Raw genomic sequence first — 26,372 nt, 5'->3', positions numbered from 1 at the left:
TTCTCTAATATGTAGAAATTTGCTCCCTAGGACTGGTTGAGTGATTGAAGACTGAAAAAAAGGGAGAAGTCACATCTCATTTTCTTAGAAATAAAGCAGATCCTTTGGAGTCATACTCATAGGGAAAGCTTATATATATATAATCAAGAATGCAACTCATTCCCAAGTAAGAAAGGTGCCATAGGCTCTGTGACTTTCAGGTAATCAAGTAGCCTCGTTTAGCAGTCTAATGGGGTAGTTGGGTCTTATTCTACTGTCATTTCTATCAGCTATACCTTGTCATTTGGTATCACTACATTAGGTCAGATTAAACAGAAATCAACCTCTCACTTTTGCCAAAACCCTTATATCAAAGGTATTGATACCCTGAAATAGAGTTATGTCCTAGCCAGAGATCACAAAATAACCAAAGCTCTCCTAAGTCTTAAAAACACTGTCATAATGATTCAGTTCATATGTCATTTTTAACTCTTCTGAGATGATCCAATCTTGTTTTAACCTAAAAACTGCCACATATATTTGATTAAATAACATTGTTACTTAGTTTAAGGTAACTGGGTCACATGGACAGGGTCAAAAGAGACAAATATTTTGGTGGACATTTAAAAAATATAACCATAGAGGGAATTCCCTGGTGGTCTAGCGGTTAGGACTCTGAGCTTTCACTGCTTTCACTTTTATATACACACATAAACACACATATACATATATATAGCCAAAGAAAAAGCCCATTAGTTCAGCTGCTTGTCCCCAGTGTGTCAGTTCTGGTGCTGAGAAGTTGAAAGATAACTCTTTTGTTTTAGTCACAGAAGGGCAAAGGAACAAGAAGCTGCTGCTGGAGAGATGGACAGAGTCAAAGCTAAACAAATGTATGCCAGATAGATAAGATACACACAGGTATAAGAATTATTCACACTTTTTCTTGGTTGTTTAAAGCCTTTATTTTTATTTTTTTTAAGAATATTTATACTTACGCTTTTGTTGTTATCTACAACGTGGCTTTTAAAAAATGCCTGAGCCACTTTGTCGTTCTTGCCCCAGTATAATCATCTTAGAATTCCTTTTCCCTTGTCACTTTGACTTTGTGTGGCTTCTATAAAATGAGGATCCTGGAAAAGAACCCTTCCTGTGACCCTGGGAGATGAGGTGAGCAGGTCCCGGCTCAGCAGGACCGGACAGGTAAAACTAGCTGGATGGCAAATAGGCTATGATCACCTGGACCAAGGTATAGTGGTGCACATGTCTTAAGGGTCGTGCTGACTCACCAGGAGAATAAGGATTATGTAGGTTGACCAGGGTGGGTGAGGTAGGAGGGTCCACAGGATTGTGTGGATTGTGGAAGGAGAGGCAGTATATAATATGTGTAGATTAAACATCTATGGTTCTATTAATAAAAAACAAAGACCTAGGTTTCTCAATTTTTTTTAAACTTATGAAGGTTCAAGTCACTAATATGTTCATTCTTACGGTTTACAGTGAAAGTAAATGGCTATGGTGATGCAGAGAAGACAGCTGAACTGCACCGGTATATTTAAGATTTTTAAATAAAATGCTGAGTTACTTGACCTTATAAAAATACATGTTGATATACTAAATACTCCACAAAGCTCTAGGATGGGGGATATTGTAAATGTAAAAATACATTTTCTCTTGGATCAGCACCAAAAATATCGTTAGTTTTCTGCACAACCTCTGACAAGTTTTTCAATATAGACAAGTTAAAATGATTTGGTAAAAATCACAAACGCCATGGAAATCATTAAAGATAAATCCAAACAACTTTCAAATACATTTTGACATCAAGGTCGGGCAATTCACTTGGAGGGATAGTATCGTGAGTACCACTGAATTACTGTCCTAAGACTTTTGATGTCAACTTTGTACAATGGGGATATTTCACATCTCACACAAAGCAGGCACTCGGACTTAGAAACTTAAGAAAATTATTAGAACCGTTATTAAGACTGAGGTGAACAATTTGTGCAACCTTCCACAATTTCAAAGAGGTAGTGATAGATACCAGTCCTCCTGGCGATGTCAAATGCTGTTTCCTCCAGGCTGTTCTTCAGACCTGGCTTGATGTAGCGGTTCATCAGGAGGAGCTCCAGGGTGTCTTTGCTGTCTCTGTTCCCAGCGGCAAGGTGTAGGGGAGTCAGGAGGCCTTTCGTTTGGGCGTTGATATCTGCATCATGCTGCAGTAAGAAAGAAGCCACTCTGGCATTATTCCACTTACAGGCACTGTGCAGGGGTGTCCAGCCATCCACTGTCACTGCATGGACATCCGCCCCATGTGCAATCAGCTCCCGGACCACATCTAAGTGCCCATTGTAGGCTGCTCGGTGGAGCGGTGTGTACTTGTCTTCATCTCGAGTGTTCACATGGGTAGCCCTTTCTGAAAGCAGTCTCTGCACTGTGGTCAGCTGAGAATAAAACAGGAGATCTTTCACAAACCCAACATGAAACAAAACAGTAAACAACATGAAACAGTCTAGTGGTGTTAGATTTAATTAAGTTAAATGAAAACTTCCTTGTTAGTAGATGACTGTAAAATAAATGTAAGATTTCTTTGGGGAGGAGGACAACTTATTTAACAATGAACAAGTCAGTGTTAATTATAAATTCTTTTTTTTTTTTCCCTCATAAACTTGATTTTATGAACGTGATTCTCTGAAAACCAATCCATATGTTTACTCCTGGTCCAATTAAGGCTTACTGCACTAAAGCTACAGTTAGATGAACAATACAGGCTAGAATCATGTTTGATATGTTATGTTTCATCTGTGAAGAAAACATAATAATGGAACATTATGTTCTGATCTTTCAGTAGTAGGATTATCACACCAATATGCATGGTGTATAAAACTTTAAAACATAAACTTTTATCAGTAGAAAACAATGCTAACAAGGAAATCTAGAAATTAAGAAGCTCAATTCCTTCTAACTAAAATAACCTCAGACACCTGTTTTCATGAAGTGATATTTTTTCAGTTTGGTCTGAGGACAAAGCGAGCTTCAGGGACAGGTCCTCTGGCTTCCAATCTAGTAGTTTTTCTACTAAATTAAGGTTTCTTTTTTAACTGTTCTGTTCTGTTCTTTTTTTTTTTTTTTTTTTTTACCCGATTTTTTTCAGCAGCCCAAAGAAGCAATTTGCTTGGATCTTTTTCCATTTTTTTTTCTTGCAGTTGATACCACTCTTCAGTTTTTTCATCTTGCTCTTCATCGTCATCAGAATTCCCTATCCAGAGACTTTGGGTACCAGTAGGAATAAGGTGTCCATGTGTTTCCAACAGTTCAAGTTGGTTGAAGTGTTCAGAAAAGTCCAAGGAGTTCTCTGGGTCTGGTTTTTCATCATTTACTTTCTCTTTTTCCATTTTTACTACTATTTTAAATATAAATCATTTCAAACACCAGGATATAAATAATCTCTCCAGAGATGATTATGTCTGCTTTATTTTATTCATCAAGATCTGAAAACACAAACACAAAAAACAGGAGCAAACCAGTAATTGAGGCTTTATTAATAGCATAAATAAGTCTTGCAAACATATACAAATATACTCTGTCTAAACTTTTTGGTGTTTATTAATACTCTTTACATTCATCAAATATTGGAGCTGACAGATTTCAGTTACCTTTATTTTTAATGGCCTAATAGTCATTTTTTATTGTTTTCTTCTAAGTCAGTAGTTATGACTCTGACTTATTTTGAATCTATTGGTTTAGATACTATGTTGTATTATACTAACAGCTGATTAATGCTTGAAGTTTTTAAATCATAACTAATACAATAAAAATGAGAACATTCACCATTTTTATAAATGAGACACATAGATGCTATAGAAAAGAAACAAAAATTTGTTTTTCCTAAAAACTACTTCCAAGAATCAGAGATTCTTAGAGATGGAATAGTCCCCAGAGGACACATGTCCCAATCTCTCATCAATGCAGATATCTTTACCATGACATCTATAATAATCATCCTCTTTCTACTTGAACACTTTCTGGCTTAGGAAAATTCACGGCTTTAAAAAGTAGTCCTATTCACTGACAGACAACTATTGTTCTTAGTTGGGTTCTTGTTATGAAACAGGATTTTGGCTGTCATTCACTCCTTCATTCAACAAAGATGAAAAAAACACCTGGCATGTGCCAGTCTCTTGGTGTTATATGCTTGTTCTTACTGACTCAATCATGTCCAACTCTTTGTGACCCCTGAACTGTAGCCTGGCAGGCTCCTTTGTTTAAGGGATTTCCCAGGCTAGAAATTCCTGGAGTGGGTTGCCATTTTCTTCTCCAGGGGATCTTTCTGATGCAGGGATCAAACCCATTTCTCTTGTCTCCTACACTGGCAGGCAGGTTCTTTACCACTGCACCACTTTGGAAGCCCGCCAGTCTCTTGGTACTGGGATTCAATAATGGACAAGATCCATGTCTTAACCTCATGAAGTTTACCATCTAGTCAGGAAGACTGGCAAAAAAGCATTAAGTACTATAGATAAGACTGTAACCAGATACAATGAATATACAGGAGGACCATAATTAACCCAGTCTCACGGGATTACCGAGGGCCTCCCTGGTAGCTCAGTGGTAAAGAATTTATCTGCCAATGCAGGAGACATGGGTTCAACCCCTGGGTTGGGAAGATGCCCTGGAGAAGGAATGGCAACACACTCTAGCATTCTTGCCTAGAGAATCCCATGGACAGAGAAGTCTTGTGGGCTGCAAGTCCATGGGTTCGCAGAGTTGGAGGCAATTTAGTGACTAAAATACTACCACCAAGGGATTACAGAAGGCTTCCTGAAGTAAATGACATTTATTCTGCTAGGTTGCCATAATAATTTATAAACAATATCAGCTTAAAGAGTTATGCAGGGGGGCAGTCCCAAGATGGAGGAGGAATAGGATAGGAAGAGCACCTTCTCCTCTACAAATTCATCAAAAGATCATCTGAACACTGAAAAACTTCCACAAAACAACTTCTGAATGCTGGTGGAGGATACCAGGCACCTAGAAAGGCAACCCATTCTCTTCAAAAGGAGGTAGGAAAAAATATAAAAGACAAAAAGAGAGACAAAAGAGTTAGGGATGGAGACCGTCCTAGGGAGGGAGTCATGAAGGAGAAGTTTCCAAACACCAGGAAACCCCCTCACCAGTAGGTCTATGGGGGAGTTTTAGAATCTCAGAGGGCAAGATAACCAGGAGGAAAAAATAAACCAAAACACACAGAATAGGTGCCTAACCACAACTCCTGGCAGAGAAGTAGCCCAGATGCTCACATCAGCCACTGGAGGCTGGAGAGGAAGGCGTGAGCTGCATGCTTAAGGTAAGGACTGGGCCTGAATGCCCTGAGGACAATCTGAGGGAGCTAATGTCAGACAGCACCCCAAACTCTGGGATACCCAGAGAGAGAGAGAGAGAACTTTCCTGCGAAATTCTCTAACTTAATGTGCAGCCTGGCCTGCTCACAGAGCAAAGGACTGAGTGATCACCAAAGGAGAGCTAGCCAGCTGCATACAGTCCCCTCCCTGCCAGAGGCAGAGAAGCAGGTGGGCAACAGCCAGAGCCAGAAGGCAACGGGCTGCTCCAATCTCAGCCTCAGAGACGGGCATCTTCCACCAAACTGTGAGCAGGCCCCCAGTTGCTAACCACGTCTTCCTGGGATCCTGGATGGTTGACATCTGCCAGGAGGGTCATAGCCTGAGATCAGCTTCCCAGAGGAGACACATGGCACACCCAAGACCAGAGAGGTGATTAACATGCATGGCGCACCTGGGACAGTGTGCTCCTCAAGCACCTGGTTGCCTGAGCTGCTCAGACCTGGGAAGGGCACAAAACGCACGCCCAACAGAGTCTGTGCCCTGTGGAGTGCCTGAGAACCTGAACCTGGGTAGCTTAGACCTGGAAAGTGCATGAAACCCAGGGCCTGCTTTGGACAGTGCCCTACAGAGCACCCTGCAGCCTGAGCAGTATAGAACCAGAAAGTACAAGCCGTGAGCTTGGGCAAACCCACTGTGGCCCATACACTGCAAACACTCCCCACACATGCCAGTGATGTTTGTTTGCAGGGCTCCTCCCTCCCCAAAACACAACTGAACAAGTGAGTGTAAATAAGTGACCACCTTTGCCCCCTTGTGTCAGGGCAGAAATTAGACACTGAAGAGACTTTCAAACAGAGGAAGCCAAAATAAACAAAGAATAGGGACCGGCTCTGGAAGTGACAGGTGCAACAGATTAAAACCCTGTAGTTAACACTGACTAAGCATTAGAGGGGGCCTATAGACCTTGAGACAGAGAAGGCAATGGCAACCCACTCCAGTCCTCTTGCCTGGAAAATCCCATCGATGGAAGAGCTTGGTAGGCTGCAGTCCATGGGGTCGCTAGGAGTCGGACACGACTGAGCAACTTCACTTTCACTTTTCACTTTCATGCATTGGAGAAGGAAATGGCGACCCACTCCAGTGTTCTTGCCTTGAGAATCCCAGGGGTGGGGGAGCCTGGTGGGCTGCCATCTATGGGGTTGCATAGAGTTGGACACGACTGAAGTGACTTAGCAGCAGCAGCAGCAGCAGCAGCATAGACCCTGAGAACAAGTACAAGCTGGAATAAGGAACTATGGGAAACTGAACTCACCCTACACTGCCCACAACAACTCCAGAGAAATCCCTAAATATATTTTATATGATCACTTTTTAATTTTTTAAGTTCTTTACTACTTTAATTTTCACTTTTATAACCTACTATTACCTTGCAAAAAAAAGATCCTATTTTAAAAACAAATTTCATATACATATATTTTTCATAATTTTTGTGATTCATTTTGTTTTGTATTTTTAACATTGTATTTTTGAGTCTAACCTCTACTCTATATTTTTAATCTTTGTTTCTTGGTTTTTTTTTTAAATCAACTCTGTACCTTTAAGAATCTAATCTTCAGTACCCATGTTCACTGAGGGTTGTGATTGCTGGCTTGATTGCTCTCTCCCGTTTTGACTCCCCTTCTTCTCGTTCTGGTCACCTCTATCTCCTTCCTCCTCTTCTCTTCTCTATGGAACTCCATGAACCTCTCTGAGTGTTCCAGATTGTGGAGAGCACTTAGGGATTTGATTACTGGCTAGACTGCTTTCTCCTCTTTTGACTCCCCGTCTTCTCCTCCTGGTCACCTCTATCTCCCTCTTCCCTCTTCTCTTCTCTAAGTAACTCTGTGTACCTCTCTGGGTGTCCTTCACTGTGGAGAATCTTTTCACCATTAACCTTAATGTTTTATCATCAGTGCTGTATGGATGGAGAAGTCTTGAGGCTACTTACTGTAAGAATAAGACTGAAAGCCAGAGGCAGGAGGCTTAACTCCAAAACGTGAGAACATCAGAAAACTCCTGATTCCAGGGACCATTAACAGACAAGAGCTCATCAAAACCCTCCATACCTACACTGAAACTAAGCACCACCCAAGAGCCAACAAGTTCCAGAGCAAGACATACCATGCTAATTCTCCAGCAATGCAGGAACACAGCCCTGGGCATTAAAAGATAGACTGCCCAAAGTCACACTAAACCCAAAGACACCCCAAAACTCACTACTGTACACTTCATTGCACTCCAGATAGAAGACATCCAGCTTCACCCACCAGAACACACACACAACCTCCCCTAACCAGAAAACCTTGACAAGCCACTAGTACAACCCCACTGACAGGGAGCAGGATCCACAATAAAGAGGAACCACAAACTTCCAGCCTACAAAAAGGACACCCCAAACACAGCAATCTAAACAAAATGAAAAGTCAGATAAATATTTAGCAGGTAAAGCAACATGATAAACATCCACTAAACCAAACAAAAAATGAGGAGATAGGGAGTCTATCTGAAAAAGAATTCAGAATAATGTTAGTCAAGATGCTCCAAAATCTTGAAAACAAAATTTTGAAAATAAAATAAATAGACTAGAGACAAGGATTAGGAAGATGTAAGAAATGTTCAACAAGGACCTAGAAGAAATAAAGAAGAGTCAATTAATAATGAATAATGCAATAACTGAGACCAAAAGCACTCTGGAGGGAACCAATAGTAGAATAACTGAGGCAGAAGACAGGATAAGTGGAAGGTGGAAAATAGAATGGTGGAAATAAATGAAGCAGAGAAGAGAAAAGAAAACAGAATTAAAGAAATGAGGACAACCTTAAAGGCCTCTGAGGCAATGTTAAACACCCCAACATTTGAATCATATGAGTTCCAGAAGACGACAAAAAGAAAGGGCATGAGAAAATACTTGAGAAGATAACAGTTGAAAACGTCCCTAAAATGGGGAAGGAAATATTCACTCAAGTCCAAGAAACCTGGATAGTCCCACACAGGATAAACCCAAGGCGAAACACCCCAAGACACAAATTAATCAAATTAATGAAGATCAAATAAAAAGAACAAATATTAAAAGCAGCAAGGGAAAAACAACAAATAACACACAATGGGATCCCAATAAGGATAACAGCTGATCTTTCAATAGAAACTCTTCAGGCCAGAAGGGAATGGCAGCACATATTTAAAGTGATGAAAGAGAAAAACCTAGACCCCAGATGTCTATATCCAGTAAGGATCTCATTCAAACATGAAGGGGAAATAAAAAGCTTTACAGACAAGCAAAAACAGAGAATTCAGTACCACCAACCCCGCTCTTCAATAAATGCTAAAGGATCTTCTCTAGACAGGAAACAGAAAAGGTATATAAACTCGAACCCAAAACAACAAAGTAAATGGCAACAGGATCATACTTATCAATAATTACCTTAAATGTAAATGGGTTGAATGCCCCAACCAATAGACAAAGACTGGCTGAATGGATACAAAAATAACATCCCTATATACGCTGTCTAAAAGAGACCCACTTCAAAACAAGCGACACATACATACTAAAAGTGAGAGGCTGGAAAAAGATATTTCATGCAAATGAGAACAAAATAGAGCAGGAGCAGCAATCTTATATCAGATAAAAAAAGTCTTTGAAATAAAAGCCATGAAAAGAGACAAAGAAGGACACTACATAATGATCAAAGGATCGATCCAAGAAGAAGATACAAAGACTCTAAATATATATGCACGCAACATAGGAGTAACTCAATACATAAGGCAAATGCTAACAGGTATGAAAGGGTAAATTAAGAGTAACACAACAATAGTGGAAGGCTTTAATACCCCACTCATACCTATGATCAACCAAGAGAAAATTAGCAAGGAAACACAAACTTTAAATAATACAATGGAGCAGTTAGCCCTAATTAATTTTACTCAGATGACCATTATATCTACTACCGTGGGCAGGAATCCTTCAGAAGAAATGGAGTAGCCATCACGGTCAACAAAAGAGTCTGAAATGCAGTACCTGCATGCAATCTCAAATACGACAGTCTGTTCATCTCCAAGACAAACCATTCAATATCACAGTTATCCAAGTCTATGCCCCATCCAGTAATGCTGAAGAAGCTGAAGTTGAATGGATCTATGCAGATCAACAAGACCTTTTAGAACTAACATCCAAAAAAGATGTCCTTTTCATTATAGGGGACTGGAATGCAAAAGTAGGAAGTCAAGAAACACCTGGAGTAACAGGCAAATTTGGCCTTGGAATGCGGAATGAAGCAGGGCAAAGACTAATAGACTTTTGCCAAGAAAATGCGGTGGTTAGAGCAAACACCATTTTCCAACAACACAAGAGAAGACTCTACACATGGATATCACCAGATGGTCAACACTGAAATCAGATTCATTATATTTGTTGCAGCCAAAGATGGAGAAGCTCTATACAGTCAACAAAAACAAGACCAGGAGCTGACTGTGGCTCAGATCATGAACTTCTTATTACCAAATTCAGACTCAAATTGAAGAAAGTAGGGAAAACTGCTAGACCATTCAGGTATGACCTAAATCAAATCCATTATGATTATACAGTGGAAGTGAGAAATAGATTTCAGGGCCTAGATCTGATAGATAGAGTGCCTGATGAACTATGGGATGAGGTTCGTGACACTGTACAGGAGACAGGGATCAAGACCATCCCCATGGAAAAGAAATGCAAAAAAGCAAAATGGCTGTCTGGGGAGGCCTTACAAATAGCTGTGAAAAGAAGAGAAGCAAAAAGTAAAGGAGAAAAGGAAAGATATAAGCATCTGAATGCAGAGTTCCAAAGAATAGCAAGAAGAGATAAGAAAGCCTTCTTCAGCGATCAATGCATAGAGGAAAAGAACAGAATGGGAAAGACTAGAGATCTCTTCAAGAAAATTAGAGATACCAAGGGAACATTTCATGCAAAGATGGGCTTGATAAAGACGGAAATGGTCTGGACCTAAAAGAAGCAAAAGATATTCAGAAGAGGTGGCAAGAATACACTGAAGAACTGTACAAAAAAGATCTTAATGACCCAGATAACCATGATGGTGTGATCACTAATCTAGAGCCAGACATCCTGGAATGTGAAGTCAAGTGGGCCTTAGAAAGCATCACTATGAACAAAGCTAATGGAGGTGACGGAATTCTAGTTGAGCTGTTTCAAATCCTGAAAGATGATGCTGTGAAAGTGCTGCACTCAATATGCCAGCAAATTGGGAAAACTCAGCAGTGGCCACAGGACTGGAAAAGCTCAGTTTTCATTCCAACCCCAAAGAAAGGCAGTGCCAAAGAATGCTCAAACTACTGCACAATTGCACTCACCTCACATGCTAGTAAAGTAATGCTCAAAATTCTCCAAGCCAGGCTTCAGCAATACATGAACTGTGAACTTCCTGATGTTCAAGCTGGTTTTAGAAAAGGCAGAGGAACCAGAGAGCAAATTGCCAACATCCACTGGATAATGGAAGAAGTGAGAGAGTTCCAGAAAAACATTTATTTCTGCTTTATTGACTATGCCAAAGCCTTTGACTGTGTGGTTCACAATAAACCGTGGAAAATTCTGAAAGAGATGGGCATACCAGACCACCTGATCTGCCTCTTGAGAAGTCTGTATGCAGGTCAGGAAGCAGCAGTTAGAACTGGACATGGAACAACAGACTGGTTCCAAGTAGGAAAAGGAGTATGTCAAGGCTGTATATTGTCACCCTGCTTATTTAACTTATATGCAGAGTACATCATGAGAAACACAGGGCTGGAAGAAACACAAGCTGGAATCAAGATTGCCGGGAGAAATATCACTAACCTCGGATATGCAGATGACACCACCCTTATGGCAGAATGTGAAGAGGAACTAAAAAGCCTCTTGATGAAAGTGAAATAGGAGAGTGAAAAAGTAGGCTTAAAGCTCAGCATTCAGAAAACTAAGATCATGGCATTTGCTTCCATCACTTCATGGGAAACAGATGTGGAAACAGTGGAAACAGTGTCAGACTTTATTTTTGGGGGCTACAAAATCACCGCAGACAGTGACTGCAGCCATGAAATTAAAAGATGCTTACTCCTTGGAAGAAAAGTTATGACCAACCTAGATAGCATATTCAAAAGCAGAGACATTACTTTGCCGACTAAGGTCCGTCTAGTCAAGGCTATGGTTTTTCCTGTGGTCATGTATGAATGCGAGAGTTGGACTGTGAAGAAGGCTGAGCGCCGAAGAATTGATGCTTTTGAAGTATGGGTGTTGGAGAAGACTCTTGAGAGTCCCTTGGACTGCAAGGAGATCCAACCAGTCCATTGTGAAGGAGATCAACCCTGGGATTTCTTTGGAAGGAATGATGCTAAAGCTGATACTCCAGTACTTTGGCCGCCTCATGCGAAGAGTTGACTCATTGGAAAAGACTCTGATGCTGGGAGGGATTCGGGGCAGGAGGAGAAGGGGACGACAGAGGATGAGATGGCTGGATGGCATCACTGAATCGATGGATGTGAGTCTGTATGAACTCCCGGAGTTGGCGATGGACAGGGAGGCCTGGCGTGCTGCGATTCATGGGGTCGCAAAGAGTCGGACATGATTGAGCGACTGAACTGAACTGATAGCAAAAATCCCACTGCAGTACTCTTGCCTGGCAAATCCCATGGATGGAGGAGCCTGGTAGGCTGCAGTCCATGGGTCACTAGGAGTTGGACACAACTGAGCGACTTCACTTTCACTTTTCACTTTCATGCATTGGAGAAGGAAATGGCAACCCACTCCAGTGTTCTTACCTGGAGAATCCCAGGGAAAGGATAGTCTGGTGGGCTGCCATCTATGGGGTCGCACAGAGTCAGACACCACTGAAGTGACTTAGCAGCAGCAGGATAGCAAAAATCAGCAAAACTAAAAGCTGGTTCTTTGAGATGATAAATAAAATAGACAAACCATTAGCCAGACTCATCAAGTAAAAAAGGGAAAAGAATCAAATCAACAAAATTAGAACTGAAAATGGAGAAATCACAACAGATAACACAGAAATACAAAGGATTTTAAGAGACTACTATCAGTAACTATATGACAATGAATAAGACAACTTGAAAGAAATGGATGAATTCTTAGAAAAGTATTACCTTCAAGAACTGAACCAGGAAGAAATAGAAAATCTTAACAGATCCATCACAAGCACAGAAATGGAAGTAAAGTGAAGTTGCTTAGTCACGTCTGACTCTTTGGGACCCCATGGACTGTAGCCTACCAGGCTCCTCCGTCCACGGGATTTTCCAGGCAAGAATACTGGAGTGGGTTGCCATTTCCTTCTCCAGGGCATCTTCCCAACCCAGGGATTGAACCTGGGTCTTCCGCCTTGCAGACAAACGCTTTTTAACCTCTGAGCCACCAGGGAAGTAAAAAATCTTTCAACAAACAAAAGCACAAGTAAATTCTACCAAAAATTTAGAGAAGAGCTAACACCTATCCTATTCAAACTCTTCCAGAAAATTGCAGAGGAAGGTAATCTCCCAAACACATTCTATGAGGCCACCATCACCCTAATATGAAAACCAAAAAACATGACACACAAAAAAGAAAACTATAGGCCAATATCACTGATAAACATAGATGCAAATATCCTCAACAAAATTCTAGCAAACAGAATCCAACAACATATTAAAAAGATCATACATCGTGACCAAGTGGGCTTTATCCTAGCGATGCAAGGATTGATCAATATCCGCAAATCATTCAATGTGATATAACACATTAACAAATTGAAGGATAAAAATAATATGATTATCTCATGCAGAGAAAGCCTTTGACAAAATTCAACCACCATTTATGATAAAGACTCCCCAGAAAACAGGCATAGAAGGAACATATCGCAACATAATAAAAGCCATATATGATTAACCCATAGCAAACATTATCCTCAATGGTGAAATACTGAAAGCATTTTCGCTAAAGTCAGGAACAAGACAACGGTGCCCACTCTCACCACTACTATTCAGCATAGTTTAGTGGTGCTGGGAAAACTGGTCAACCACCTGTAAAAGAATGAAACTAGAACACTCTAACACCATACACAAAAATAAACTCAAAACGGATTAAAGATCTAAATGTAAGACCAGAAACTATAAAACTCCTAGCAGAAAACATAGGCAAAACACTAACATAAATCAGAGCAAGATCCTCTGTGACCCACCTCCCAGAGTAATGGAAATAAAAGCAAAAATAAACAAATGGAACTTAATTAAACTTAAAAGCTTTTGAACAACGAAGGAAACTATAAGCAAGGTGAAAAGACAGGCTTCAGAGTGGGAGAAAATAATAGCAAACGAATCAACTGACAAAGAATTAATCTCAAAAATAAAGAACTAGCTCATGCAGCTCAATACCAGAAAAATAAATGACCCAAACAAAAACTGGGCCAAAGAATTAAATAGACATTTCTCCAAAGAAGACATACAGGTGGCTAAGAAACACATGAAAAATTGTTCAATACCACTCATTATTAGAGAAATGCAAATCAAAATCACAATGAGGTACCATCTCACCCTGGTCTGAATGGCTGGTATCAAAAAGTCTACAAATAATAAATGCTGGAAAGGGTGTGGAGAAAAGGGAACCCTCTTATGCTGTTGGTGGGAATGCAAACTAGTACAGCCACTATGGAGAACAGGGTGGAGATTCCTTCAAAAACAGAAAATAGGATTGCCATACAACCCAGCAATCCCACTGCTGGGCATACACACCGAGGAAACCAGAATTGAAAGAGACATATGTACTCCAATGTTCACTGTAGCACTGTTTACAACAGCCAGGTCAGGGAAGCAACCTAGATATCCATTGGCAGATGAATGGATAAGAAAGTTGTGGTACATATACATAATGGAATTTTACTCAGCTATTGAAAAGAATGCATTTGAATCTGTTCTAATGAGGTAGATGAAACTGGAGCCTATTATACAGAGTGAAGTAAGACAGAAAGAAAAACAACAATACAGTATATTAATGCATATATATGGAATTTAGAAAGATGGTAACAATGACCCCATATGCGAGACAGCAAAAGAGACACAGATGTAAAGAACAGACTTTTGGATTCTGTGGGAGAAGGCGAGGGTGGGATGATTTGAGGGAATAGCATTAAAACATGTATATTACCATATGTGAAATAGAAGAGCAGTCCAAGTTCGAAGCATGAAACAAGGCACTGAAAGCCGGTGCACTGGGACAACCCAAAGGGATGGGATGGGGAGGGTGGTGGGATGGGGGTTTGGGATTGGGGAAACATGTACATCTGTGCTGATTCAGGTCAATGTATGGCAAAAACCACCACAATATTGTAAAGCAATTAGCCTCCAATTAAAATAAATTCATTAATTATAAAAAAGTTGTACAGCATATCAAAGTTTAACCACTTAAAGAAAATGAGTATAATAGATATTTAAAAAATATTTCTCAGCTTCCTAATTATATTTGTTGAAATATTTTTAGTCATTTAAGACTCTTCCCAGAAGTTGCCTCTCTCTTAAGTCTTTCTTGAGCCTGCATATTAGATCTCTCTCTAGTTTCTCCTATTTGTTGGTGATATATACTGTCTTATCACTAATTTTATTCTTGTTTTAGCCTCTAAAAAGATGGTTAGCATAAGGATAGGGACTGTATTTGACTTACATTTATGTCCGACTTATATACACAAGCATTAAAAATATTTGCATAATTAACATGATTAAAGTGCTATCACTTGATTTTGCTTGGATTGGATTCTGAGAAATCTTAAGAGTTACTCATAACTCCTAAGATATGGATTTCTTTATACCTAATTTTTATGAGTTTTAATTGAATGAATCCTAATGCATCAATGCAAAGAAATATAAGAAAACAATAGAATGGGAAAGACGAGAAATTTCTTCAAGAACATCAGAGATAGCAAGGGAACATTTCATGCAAGGTCAGTTCAGTCACTCAGTCATGTCTGACTCTTTGCAACCCCAGGAACCCCAGCACACCAGGCCTCTCTGTCCATCACCAACTCCCGGAGTCCACCCAAAACCATGTCCATCAAGTTGGTGATGCCATCCAAGCAACTCATTCTCTGTCATCCCCTTCTCCTCCTGCCCTCAATCTTTCTCAGCATCAGGGTCTTTTCAAATGAGTCAGTTCTTTGCATCAGGTGGCCAAAGTATTGGATTTTCAGCTTCAACATCAGTCCTTCCAATGAACACCCAGGACTGATCTCCTTTAGGATGGACTGGTTGGATCTGCTTGCAGTCCAAGGGACTTTCAAGAGTCTTCTGCAACACCACACTTCAAAAGCATCAACTCTTTGGTGCTCAGCTTTCTTTATAGTCCAACTCTCACATCCATACATGACCAGTGGAAAAAGATACAAAGATGGGCTCAATAAAAGACAGATATAGTAGGGACCTAACGGAAGTAGAAGACATTAAGAAGAGGTGGCTGTACAAAAAAGATCTTAGTGACCCAGATAATCACAATGGTGTGATCACTCACCGAGAGCCAAACATCCAAGAATGTGAAGTCAAGCGGGCCTTAGGAAACATCACTATAAACAAAGCTACTGGAGGTGATGGAATTCCAGTTGAGCTATTTCAAATGCTAAAGGATGATGCTGTAAAAGTGCCGCACTCTATATGCCAGCACATTTGGAAAACTCAGCAGCGATCACAGGACTGGAAATGGTTAGTTTTCATTGCAATCCCAAAGAAAGGCAAGGCCAAAGAATGCTCAAACTACCGCACAATTGCACTCATCTCACATGCTAGTAAAGTAATGCTTAAAGTTCTCCAAGCCAGGCTTCAGCAATACGTGAACCGTGAACTCCCAGATGTTCAAGCTGGTTTTAGAAAAGGCAGAGGAACCACAGATCAAATTGCCAACATCTGCTGATCACTGAAAAAGCAAGAGAGTCCCAGAAAAACATCTATTTCTACTTTATTGACTATGCCAAAGCCTTTGACTGTGTGGATCACAATAAACTGTGGAAAATTCTGAAAGAGATGGGAATACCAGACCACCTTACCTGCCTCTTGAGAAATCTGTATGCAGGTTCAGGAAGCAACACTTAGAACTGGACATGGAACAACAGACTGGTTCCAAATAGGAAAAGGAGTATGTCAAGGCTGTATATTGTCACCCTGCTTATTTAACTTATATGCAGAGTACATCATGAGAAACACAGGGCTGGAAGAAGCACAAGATGGAATCAAGATTGCCGGGAGAAATATCACTAACCTCAGATATGCAGATGATACCACCCTTATGGCAGAAAGAAGAAATAGACAGCCTCTTGATGAAAGTGAAAGAGGAGAGTGAAAAAGCTGGCTTTAAGCTCAACATTCAGAAAACTAAGATCATGGCATCTGGTCCCATCAATTCATGGTAAATAGATAGGGAAACGGTGGAAACTGTGGCTGACTTTATTTTTGGGGGCTCCAAAATCACTGCAGATGGTGATTGCAGCCATGAAATTAAAAGATGCTTACTCCTTGGAAGAAAAGTTATGACCAACCTAGACAGCATATTACAAAGCAGAGACATTACTTTGCCAACAAAGGTCCGTCTAGTCAAGGTCATGGTTTTTCCAGTAGTCATGTATGGATGTGAGAGTTGGACTATAAGGAATGTTGAGTGCAGAAGAATTGATGCTTTTGAAGTGTGGTGTTGCAGAAGACTCTTGAGAGTCCCTTGGACTGCAAGCAGATCCAACCAGTCCATCCTAAAGGAGATCAGTCCTGAGTGTTCATTGGAAGGACTGATGTTGAAGCTGAAACTTCAATACTTTGGCCATCTGATGCAAGAAGCTCACTTATTTGAAAAGACCCTGATGCTGAGAAAGATTGAGGGCAAGAGGAGAAAGGGATGACAGAGGATGGGATGTTTAGATGGCATCACCGACTCAATGGACATGAGTTTTGGTAAACTCCAGGAGTTGGTGATGGACAGGGAGGCCTGGCATGCTGCGGTTCATTTGGTCACAAAGAGTTAGACACGACAGAGCCACTGAACTGAACTGAATGCATCACTATATTTTAATAATAGTGCCAAGAGCATTAAAGTCCAGTTTAAATCTATCATTCATGACCAATACCTTCTCTGGACGTGTTACTTTGCACAATGCAGTGTTAGTCGCTGAGTCATGGCCAACTCTTTGTGACCCCATTGACTGTAGCCCACAAGACACCTTTGTCCGTGGAATTCTCCAGGCAAGAATACTGAAATGGGTTGCCTTTCCTTTCTCCAGAGGATCTTTCCCACGCAGGGATAGTATCTGAGTCTCCTGCACTGAAGGCAGATTCTTTACCATGAGTCACCAGGGAAGACCCTATGCACAAAAAAAGGACTGCAGTAAAGAATTTTCTAAGATAGTTCAGTTTTTCAGATCAATCAGAAAGGTTTTTATATTCTAATATTTTCACTTTTTTCTCAACCTATTCTCTGAAGCTTACAATGCAATATACATCTATTCATTAAACAATAAATACCAGTAAATAATGTAAAGTTTACATATTAATTACAGCATCCATAGCAACATTATTGGGGCTTCCCCTGGTGGCTCAGCAGTAAAGAATCCACCAGCAATGCAGGAGACTCAGGAGAGGTGGGCTTGATCCCTCGGTCAGGATCTCCTGGAGAAGGGCATGGCAAATCCACTCCAGGATTCGTGCCTAGAGAATACCAGGCAAGCCACAGTCACAAAAGTCGAACAGGACTTAAGCTACTGAGAGTGTAGGTACAGCACAGCAACATTATAGCACAGATCTTGTGCCCCTCCTCTTTTTATAAAAACTTTTTAAAATTTGAATTTACTGTTCCAGGTAAAATAAATTACATACAGAAATTTCTTAATTAATTTAAAAGTCAAACTCTGGTGCATCTCCCTGATTCAAGATTTAAACAGTCGATCAAGATTTCTACTTGATGATATTGCAACAGAAGGAACTAGGTTATGTTTTTTAAAGATCACATTCCACAAACTATGTCAACTCTTAAACAGCTCAGCGACAGGTGGAGCCATAAGCCCCATTAGGCAGGCGAAGGCGCTGAAGTTTATAAAGATTAAAACAACTTTCAATGGAACTAAAGGCCCAGATTTTCTAATTCAAAAGTTTCACATCATTATTTTTTTAATGCACTGTCAGCACAAAGCAATACAGATGTGCTGAACTTGGGGTCCACGGAGACAATGAGACGCAGGGAAAGGCTTGTAAACTAGAGGCCGAATGTTCACTCTCTGAGGAGGGCAGTGAGAGAGAAGGCCACAAGTCCCGACCTCGGCACTGGCCTGTCACTTCACAGGCCCAGGAGGCGCATCTGCGGCCTTCCAAACCACTAAGCCCGAAGAAACTGCTCCAGCCCTACCGAGGACCTACTTCGCGGCCGGATTTGCAGAGCTCCCCAGGGGTCCACAGAGGCCCGCCCCTTTCGGTTCAAGCGCTCAAAGGTGGCGCCAAGCGTCCAGGAAGTGTGACCCCAGACGAGAAAGAGCTACCCACCTCAGAGTCGGAAAATCGCCGCCGGGAACCTCGCTTCCGGGTTCTGTCTCGTCGGCTACTCAGGATTGGCTCTTGTACGAGGGCGGGGCCTCGCTGCAACTTTTCTTGCAACCTCGCGGCACTCGACAGCCATTGAGAGGGGTTGAAGCGCTTTCGTCATCAATGAAGTATCGCGAGAGAAGGAGAAGCTGTTACTCTCCCGCCTAATTCAGGTTTACCAACAAGCCGGTTCTGAGACGCCATCCCGTGGGGTGCTGTTGCTCTTCTTGTCGTGATTGTCCCTCCTTCTTCCCGGGTAAAAGTCAGCCTCGGGTCCCCAGGGTGGGGCTGTGGAGAGTCCAGGTGTGGGATAATTTGCGAGTTGCTTCCTCTGTCTGTGGCGTCGCGGGCGGAAGCCCAGAGAGGACTGACTTTGTGGGAAGAATGGGCCGAGTGGGCTCGGGAGGAGCTTGGAGGTTCCGCGGAGTTCTGTGGTGCGGGCGCGCTGAGGTTTGGGATCCTCACCGAACCGGCGATCTTGGCGTGGGAGGGGTCGTTCCACGGTGGCAGCTTCTCCTCCTCAAAAGTGAAAGTGAAAGTAAACTCGCTCAGTAGTGTCCGACTCTGCGACCCAGTGTACTGCAGCCCACTAGGCTCCTCCGGCTATTTTCCTTCAACGACGTGTTTTGTTTATTCAAACGTGGACCTCTTATCCTTTCAAAAGTAGCCCGTGTCTTTAAAATAATTCTGTTTAAGCAGGAAATACAGGATCTCCGTAGGCTCCAGAGTAGCCCTTAACATGCAACTTAAAACATTTCTGTTCAGTTATTTGTGTGCTAAACCGGAAGTATTGTGTGAGTCTTTTGCCCATTCATTTAACAAACATTAGCTTCCCACAGCGCACGCAAAAGGAGCTAGGAGAGTTTAATTATAGTGGTAAAAAAGGAGTGGCACTGGAGACACGCTATTTTTTTGTTGTTGTTAACATTAAAAATAAATATGTATAGTAGGTGCTTAAGTGAAAATGAGACTCTTCCAAAATTGCCAGTCTGCATTTAAAAAATATGTTTTAAATAAAATTTTGTTTTAGAATTTGGAATCGAGTGAGTTTTCTGACCTATTTCAGCACCGGACCCAAGGGTACTTGGAGAGGGAACTGGTCTCAGAGGAGGTGGACTGACCATAGAAATGAGTCCTGCGGATGCCCTGTAAGCGCCTTTCTTTCGAAATATTTGTTGGTTTGGGTTTCTATCAAATAGCCTTATCGTCTATGATCACCATAAAAGAAAACTTGTTTAGTAAATAAAGAGCTTGCATGAACACAAGTGTTGGTCGTTACAAAAAGTATTTGGAATGGTTAACAATTCATACTGTATGTTTATTAATTAAAGATAATGTGCAGCTGTAGATTGGGGTTTTGCAGTAGATTGGCATATTGCTGTATAAATATATGTTCTTAGGTTTTTGTCTTAAACTATTGAAGCTATAAATATTCTTGAACTAAGTCTTACTAGCTAATGCAAGTCTTTTAGAGCACATTTTTAGAGGGATAAATTGCCCTAGCACTGAATAAATTGCAAATGAATCTGACTAAAATGAAAATAAATAAAAGAACTAGGAAAAGTAATGTGGGAAAAGCTTCCAACTTGGAGTCTTTCATCCTGGTTTTAATTTCTTGAGTAGTATTGTTAGATGCTGAGCAACTTAGCAAGCCTTTAAACTTCACCCCAATTTCTTCATTTGTATCATCAAGTTAAAATGACTCTCAGATAAATTTTCATATTTAAATGAAAAAACTGAAGTGAAAATACTTTAGAAATTGTGGAAGTCTGGATAGTAATGTGATTTGAAAGTATTCTGACTTAATCTGTATGTATATAGTAGTCAGAACTGTGCTTATCATTTTGAAGTTTCTGAAGAGACATCTTTTCTGGAGAATTCTCCTGTGTATAAAGATTTGAATTTTAGAGATATATAAAAGTTTGTTTTTAAGTTCGTATGTTTTAGTGAAAACAGCCTGAATTTTAATCTTGGCTTTTAGTACCATTTCTGCCATTCTGTTTCATGATAAAGGTATTTAGCCTTCTGGTTTTTCAGAAACAATAATACTTAACCTCTTTACATGTGAGTTGAGATGAGATCAGAGATACCAAATTATTTTAAAGACAGTTAAAAAGTCACATGTTTAAGAGAGTGTTAATAACTTATCATATTGCTGCATCACATGACAGTATTGAATCTTTGGGGTACTACCAAATTTAAATGGCATTATAAACTTGGCCAGATTTGTTAATGGGAAGCTAACTTTGTGTAGAGAGTAGTCAAGCAGGACCTGGATGTAAGTTACTAGCTTATTAGAATAGAAATCTGCTTATAAAATAAGAGGAGTGCTTTTTAAATTAACTAGTTAATTCTAATTTCCCTGGAAAAGTACAAAATAAATAAATAGCAAATTTAGATACTGGGATCAAATTCTCTTAGATTTTTGCTGTGAAACAGATTAGGAAAATAAACTTTCAAATCCAAGTTACATATGAGTGTATAAAACTGCTTGTTACACGGTTATATATTGAAGCAGTTACAGAGCCTTTTAAAAAGTGTGTATGTATTCTACATTGTATTAGTGGTAGGAAGATTGTGATGTTAATAAACTAGTGAATGCTTCAAATTTTCAGATCTTGTTTCGAGCTGGAAAAATGATTTTAGTTCATAATTGCTATTTAGAGATTTAGTTTAGATTTTTTTTTAATTTAGTTTAGTTTAGATGTTCAGTTTACTTGAACATTCTTTCAGTGAATTATATTGAAGTGTTTCTTCTTTGTAAATACAGCGATGATGAAAACACATTTAAAATCTTGGTTGCAACGGACATTCATCTGGGATTTATGGAAAAAGATGCCGTGAGAGGAAATGATACATTTGTAACATTTGATGAAATTTTAAGACTTGCCCAGGAAAATGATGTGAGTTTGGTTTGCATTTTTGCAATTTCTACCAAGTTCCTGTACTTACTGTTTTTCCTCTTAGAGTTTTGTTTTGTATGTTCCTGTGCTCAGATTGCCTGCTTAAATATAAGTATGCTAAAAGTCCAAATCAGATTTCATGTGCCTTATTCCCTGAATTCAAGTAGGAGTGACTTTTGAAAATAGTCTATAAAAATTTATGAAAATTGATGAAGTGTTTACTGAGTGCAGCATGTTTCTATTTGAACTGTAAAGATGACTGTCATAGTTTCTGCTTTCAAAGAACATACAGCAGGCAAATCAGTATGTAAGATAAGATAAATGTCTAAATGCTCAGATGCAAGGTCATATGGGATAAGAGCCATAAGAAAATTATAAATAGTATTTCCTGGGAGATTAGAGGTAGAAGAGATCACGTTTAGAATAGGACAGTTAGATGAGATAAATTAAGTGGCATTTAACTTGGGCTTGGAAGAGATATAGCAGCTGTGTTGGCTCACTGGTGGGTCTTGTTTGAGAAAGAGGGCTGAAAAACTAGAAATGTGGTTTGAGCTTCAGTGAGAGCTTCAAATGCCAGATTGAGGAGTTTGTACCCAATTAATAGAAAGTCTTCTGGCAACAGAGTCTAGCATGAAGTCAAAATAAGTTTGAGGCTTTTTTACAGTGGTGGTTTGCAATGGAAACAAGGAAGTGAATACAAGAACTATTACAAAAATAGGGTTTGCATACTTTGATTAGGAGATGCAGATGAGGGAGAAGGGATGACAGTATCTCTGAAGTGTGTTAAGTTTGGGTGAATGGTGATACCGGTAATAGAAGTAGGTTTTAAATAAGGAAGATTTCTTTCTTATTTTCACACTTCCTTATTACATACTTCATTATATGGGAAGGTGATGAATTTTGATTTAGGCCATTTGAGTTGGAGGTTCCAATAGGATATTCAAGGAAACCTTTTGGCAGACAGATAAAATGTCCATCTAGAGCCCAGAAGACAACTGGGGAATAAACATAAATTCGAGTGACTTGCCAGCTGTTATCTTCAACTTTTCCTCAGAGTTCTGTTCAGTTTTTCTGCAAGTCCTTTAGTTCATATTTCTAAATATTTATGAGTGGATCCTTCCCACTATTTTCTGCCTTTGAGTCTATAAACTTAATTCAAAACTTCTACCTTATTTTGCTGAACTACAGTAGCTCACCTTAGATAGTGAAGTCACTCAGTCGTGTCCGGCTCTTTGCGACCCCATGGACAGTAGCCAACCAGGCTCCTCCATCCATGGGATTTTCCAGGCAAGAATACTGGAGTGGATTGCCATTTCCTTCTCCAGGGGATCTTCCTGACCCAGGGATCGAACCCGTGTCTCCCGCATTGTAGGCAGATGCTTTACCATCTGAGCCACCAAGGAAGTCACATTAGTAGGTCACCTTAGGTGTTTTTTTTTTTTTTTCTTTTTTACAGTATAGCAGACAGAGTGAACTTCTAAAATCATAAATCAGATCATGGCACTCTGCTGCTTCAAAATCTAAGTGGCCTTCCATTAAATCTAGAGTAAAAATTAAACTACAAAGTTCAATATAATCTGGCCCCTACTAGAAGACTTCATTTCCTTTGACTCTCCGTGCTTGGCTTGTGCTCCATCTACCCCGGAGTGTGTGTTCTACTCTGGGACCTCTGTGTGTCTGGTTCTCTTCCTGCTCCGAGCATCTTGATTTAGTCAGGGTTTACTTCTCAGTTCAAGTTTTATCTTTTTGGAGAGGTCTTCCCTGATAACTCCAAACAGTCTTACCACAGTACTCATTCATTTTTTCATAGCACCATCTGAAATAATTTATTGGATTGTCTACTTGTTTATTTTCTTCTCCACTGGAAGATAAATTACATGAGAATGAAGATTCTTTTCTGTTTGCTCATGTGTATCCTAGTACGGCGAAAGTATCTGCCGAGCAGGAGGCACTCTCATAAATGTGTTCATGAATGAGGGAATGTCTAGTATCGTCTTCTTTTACCCTGAAGGCAGAGAAATTAACAGTCAAAGGAGGTTTGTTTGTGTCCTTTTCTATGCTTAGGTGCTAAAGAACTATGTCTTTCCCTGAGCGCAAGCTTTTTTTTTTTTCCTTCACTGTGTCATTTCCTTTCCTTCTGCTTCCTCTCCCTGCACTCTTTAATCCTAACTGTCCTCTTCTGCCCACAACCCCAAGCTGGTACCTCCAAATGCATGTTATATTTACTTTCCCCCATCTTTTGTGTCTACTTCTTCTTACTGAAACCTAAATTCTTTCTGATTATTAAGTCCTCTATATTGTGGGCAATGACACCCCCCTCCAGTACTCTTGCGTGGAAAATCCCATGGACAGAGGAGCCTGGTAGGCTGCAGTCCATGGAGTCTCTAAGAGTTGGACACAACTGAGTGACTTCACTTTCACTTTCATGCATTGGAGAAGGAAATGGCAACCCACTCCAGTGTTCTTGCCTGGAGAATCCCAGGGACAGGGGAGCCTGGTGGGCTGCCATCTATGGGGTCGCGCAGAGTTGGACACGACTGAAGCAACTTAGCAGCAGCAGTAGCAGCAGCCTTCTAACCAGCCTTATCTCTACTTTTTAGTTCTATCAGCCTAATCTGTACTCTCTAGTTCTTCAGAGTCTTCTTTTTTTAAACTTTTAATTTTGGAACAATATCAGTCTTAAGAGACATTGCAAGAATAGTACAAATAACTTCTTACCCTTCACTGAGATTTTCCTACACTGAGTGTGTGTGTGTGTGTGTGTGAATATGTAAATGTGTCTTAATCGCTCAGTTGGATCCAACTATTTTGACCCCATGGACTGTAGTCCCAGGCTCCTCTGTCTATGGGGTTCTCCAGGCAAGAATACTGGAGTGGGCTGCCATTCCCTTCTCCAGAGCATCTTCCTGACCCAGGGATCAAACCAGGGTCTCCTGCATTGCAGGGAGAAACTTTACCATCTGAGCCACCAGGGATGCCCTTCCTATACTTTTACATTTAATTTATCCTCTTTCTCTCCATACGTAAACACATAGACAGACACACTTTTCCTGAACCATTTGAGAGTAAATTGCATGTGTAACCAGAGTGCACTTGTCAAAACCAGGGAAACTGATGTTTCTCCAGTACTATCATGCAATTCTAAGATGCTGCCAGTTTTCCCCACAACAAATGTCGTTGCAGTTTGGGGGCAGGTCAGTGATGTTAGATCCCAGCCCAGGATTACATTTCACGTTTAGTTGTCATGTCTCTTTAGTCTCTTATAATCTGGGACATTTCCTCAGTCTGCCTTGTCTTTCATGACTCTGGCTTTTTTTTTTTAAATAAAGTTGTGATAGTTTTAGGTCAATAGTGAAGGGACTCAATGTATCTACTCTGCCCCAGAGTCCTCTGGTGGCTCAGATGGTAAAGAATTTGCCTGCAATGCAGGAAACCTGGGTTCTATCCCTGAGTCAGAAAGATCCCCTGGAGAAGGAAATGGCAGCCCACTCCAGTATTCTTGCCTGAGAAATCCCATGGACAGAGGAGCCTGGCAGGCTACAGTCCTCGGGGTAACAAAGAGTCAGACACTGAGCACCATGTGCTCTCCCCAAACTCCTCTCCCATCTAGGCTGCCATATAACTTTGAGCAGAGTTCCCTATTCTTTGTGGTAGATCCTTGTTGGTTATCTATTTTAAATATAACAGGGTGTCCATGCCATCCCAAACTCTCTTAACTATCCTTTCCCCCCATCCTTAACCCCTGGCAACCATACGTTTGTTCTCTAAGCATGACCTTGACATTTTTGAAGGGTCACAGGTAATTATTTTTGCAGAATATTCCTCGATTGGATATGTCTGACATTTCCTCATGAGTAGATTCATGTAGGGCAGGAATACCTCAGAAGCAAGTTGTGTTCTCAGTGATTACTAGAGTCACAAACCAGTTTTTAAAGATAATAAAAAAATTTTTTTTGCTCTTGATAACATAAAACATACCACCCTAACCATTTTTAAGGATTCGGTTGAGTAGTATTAAGCACATTTGTATGTTTGAGTAACCAACCTCCAAAACTCTTTTAAACAACTCTGTCCCTTCCCCTCCCTTATAAAAATGTTTACTTAAGTTGTCTTTTCTATGGCTTTGATTGTGATCATTTTTTTCCTTTGTTCAAATCATGTTTAGTTTTGAAGACCTAGGTTAAATTTTAATTGTAGTCTCTCTGACTAGTGTAGGGGCCAGAAATCTTTTCCTTCTTCCCTTCTAGGTTCTCTGACTTGTCTGATAATTAAGTTAACATAAGACAGATAAGGGCTTCCCAGGTGGCACTAGTGATAAAGAACTCACCTGCCAATGCAGGAAACATGAGATGTGGGAAGCTCCCCCGGAGAAGAGCACAGCAACCCATTCCAGTGTTCTTACCAGGAGAATCCCATGGACAGAGGAACCTGGTGGGCTATGATCCATAGAGTAGCAAAGAGTCGAACACGACTGAAGCAATTTAGCATGCACGCAAGACAGATTAATAGACTAAAAAATTGCATATGTGTGTTGTTATTGTTTAGTCACTCAAGTAGTGTCCAATTCTTT

General features: G+C 40.4%; 2 protein-coding genes across 16 annotated transcripts in view; one reads left to right on the top strand and one right to left on the bottom strand.

Moving 5' to 3' along the window:
- Positions 1-916: 916 nt before the first annotated feature.
- ANKRD49 (ankyrin repeat domain 49) lies at positions 917-19,677 on the bottom strand. 10 transcript variants are annotated; one of them, XM_069554774.1, is made up of 5 exons: positions 18,861-18,910; positions 12,138-12,262; positions 6,469-6,580; positions 3,117-3,467; positions 917-2,420 (listed from the first exon to the last, which is right to left on the bottom strand). In XM_069554774.1, exons 4-5 carry the CDS (start codon positions 3,369-3,371, stop codon positions 1,959-1,961), a joined length of 717 nt encoding a protein of 238 aa, XP_069410875.1. In that variant the 5' UTR covers positions 3,372-3,467; positions 6,469-6,580; positions 12,138-12,262; positions 18,861-18,910; the 3' UTR covers positions 917-1,958. The 10 variants fall into 10 exon arrangements, with proteins under 10 accessions (XP_069410875.1, XP_069410878.1, XP_069410873.1 ...); XM_069554777.1 differs by lacking the exon at positions 6,469-6,580 and adding an exon at positions 17,456-18,032 and having other exon boundaries at positions 18,861-18,908; XM_069554772.1 differs by having other exon boundaries at positions 6,326-6,580; positions 18,861-18,905.
- MRE11 (MRE11 homolog, double strand break repair nuclease) overlaps positions 18,988-26,372 on the top strand; it is a 78,122-nt gene continuing 70,737 nt past the window's right edge. Inside the window, exons 1-3 of one of the 6 annotated variants that reach the window (XM_069554761.1) lie at positions 18,988-19,155; positions 19,930-20,047; positions 21,670-21,802. In XM_069554761.1, coding sequence (XP_069410862.1) covers positions 20,028-20,047; positions 21,670-21,802 — 153 coding nt within the window. In that variant the 5' untranslated portion in view covers positions 18,988-19,155; positions 19,930-20,027. The remainder of the gene's footprint in view (positions 19,156-19,929; positions 20,048-21,669; positions 21,803-26,372) is intronic. The other 5 variants (XM_069554762.1, XM_069554765.1, XM_069554766.1 and 2 more) reach the window with 5 other exon arrangements.

The sequence above is a fragment of the Ovis canadensis genome, chromosome 15 (genome assembly GCF_042477335.2).
Source record: "Ovis canadensis isolate MfBH-ARS-UI-01 breed Bighorn chromosome 15, ARS-UI_OviCan_v2, whole genome shotgun sequence".
Lineage (NCBI taxonomy): Eukaryota > Metazoa > Chordata > Mammalia > Artiodactyla > Bovidae > Ovis > Ovis canadensis.
Note: the sequence above shows the minus strand (reverse complement) of the source record. Positions and strands in the feature narration are given on the sequence as shown.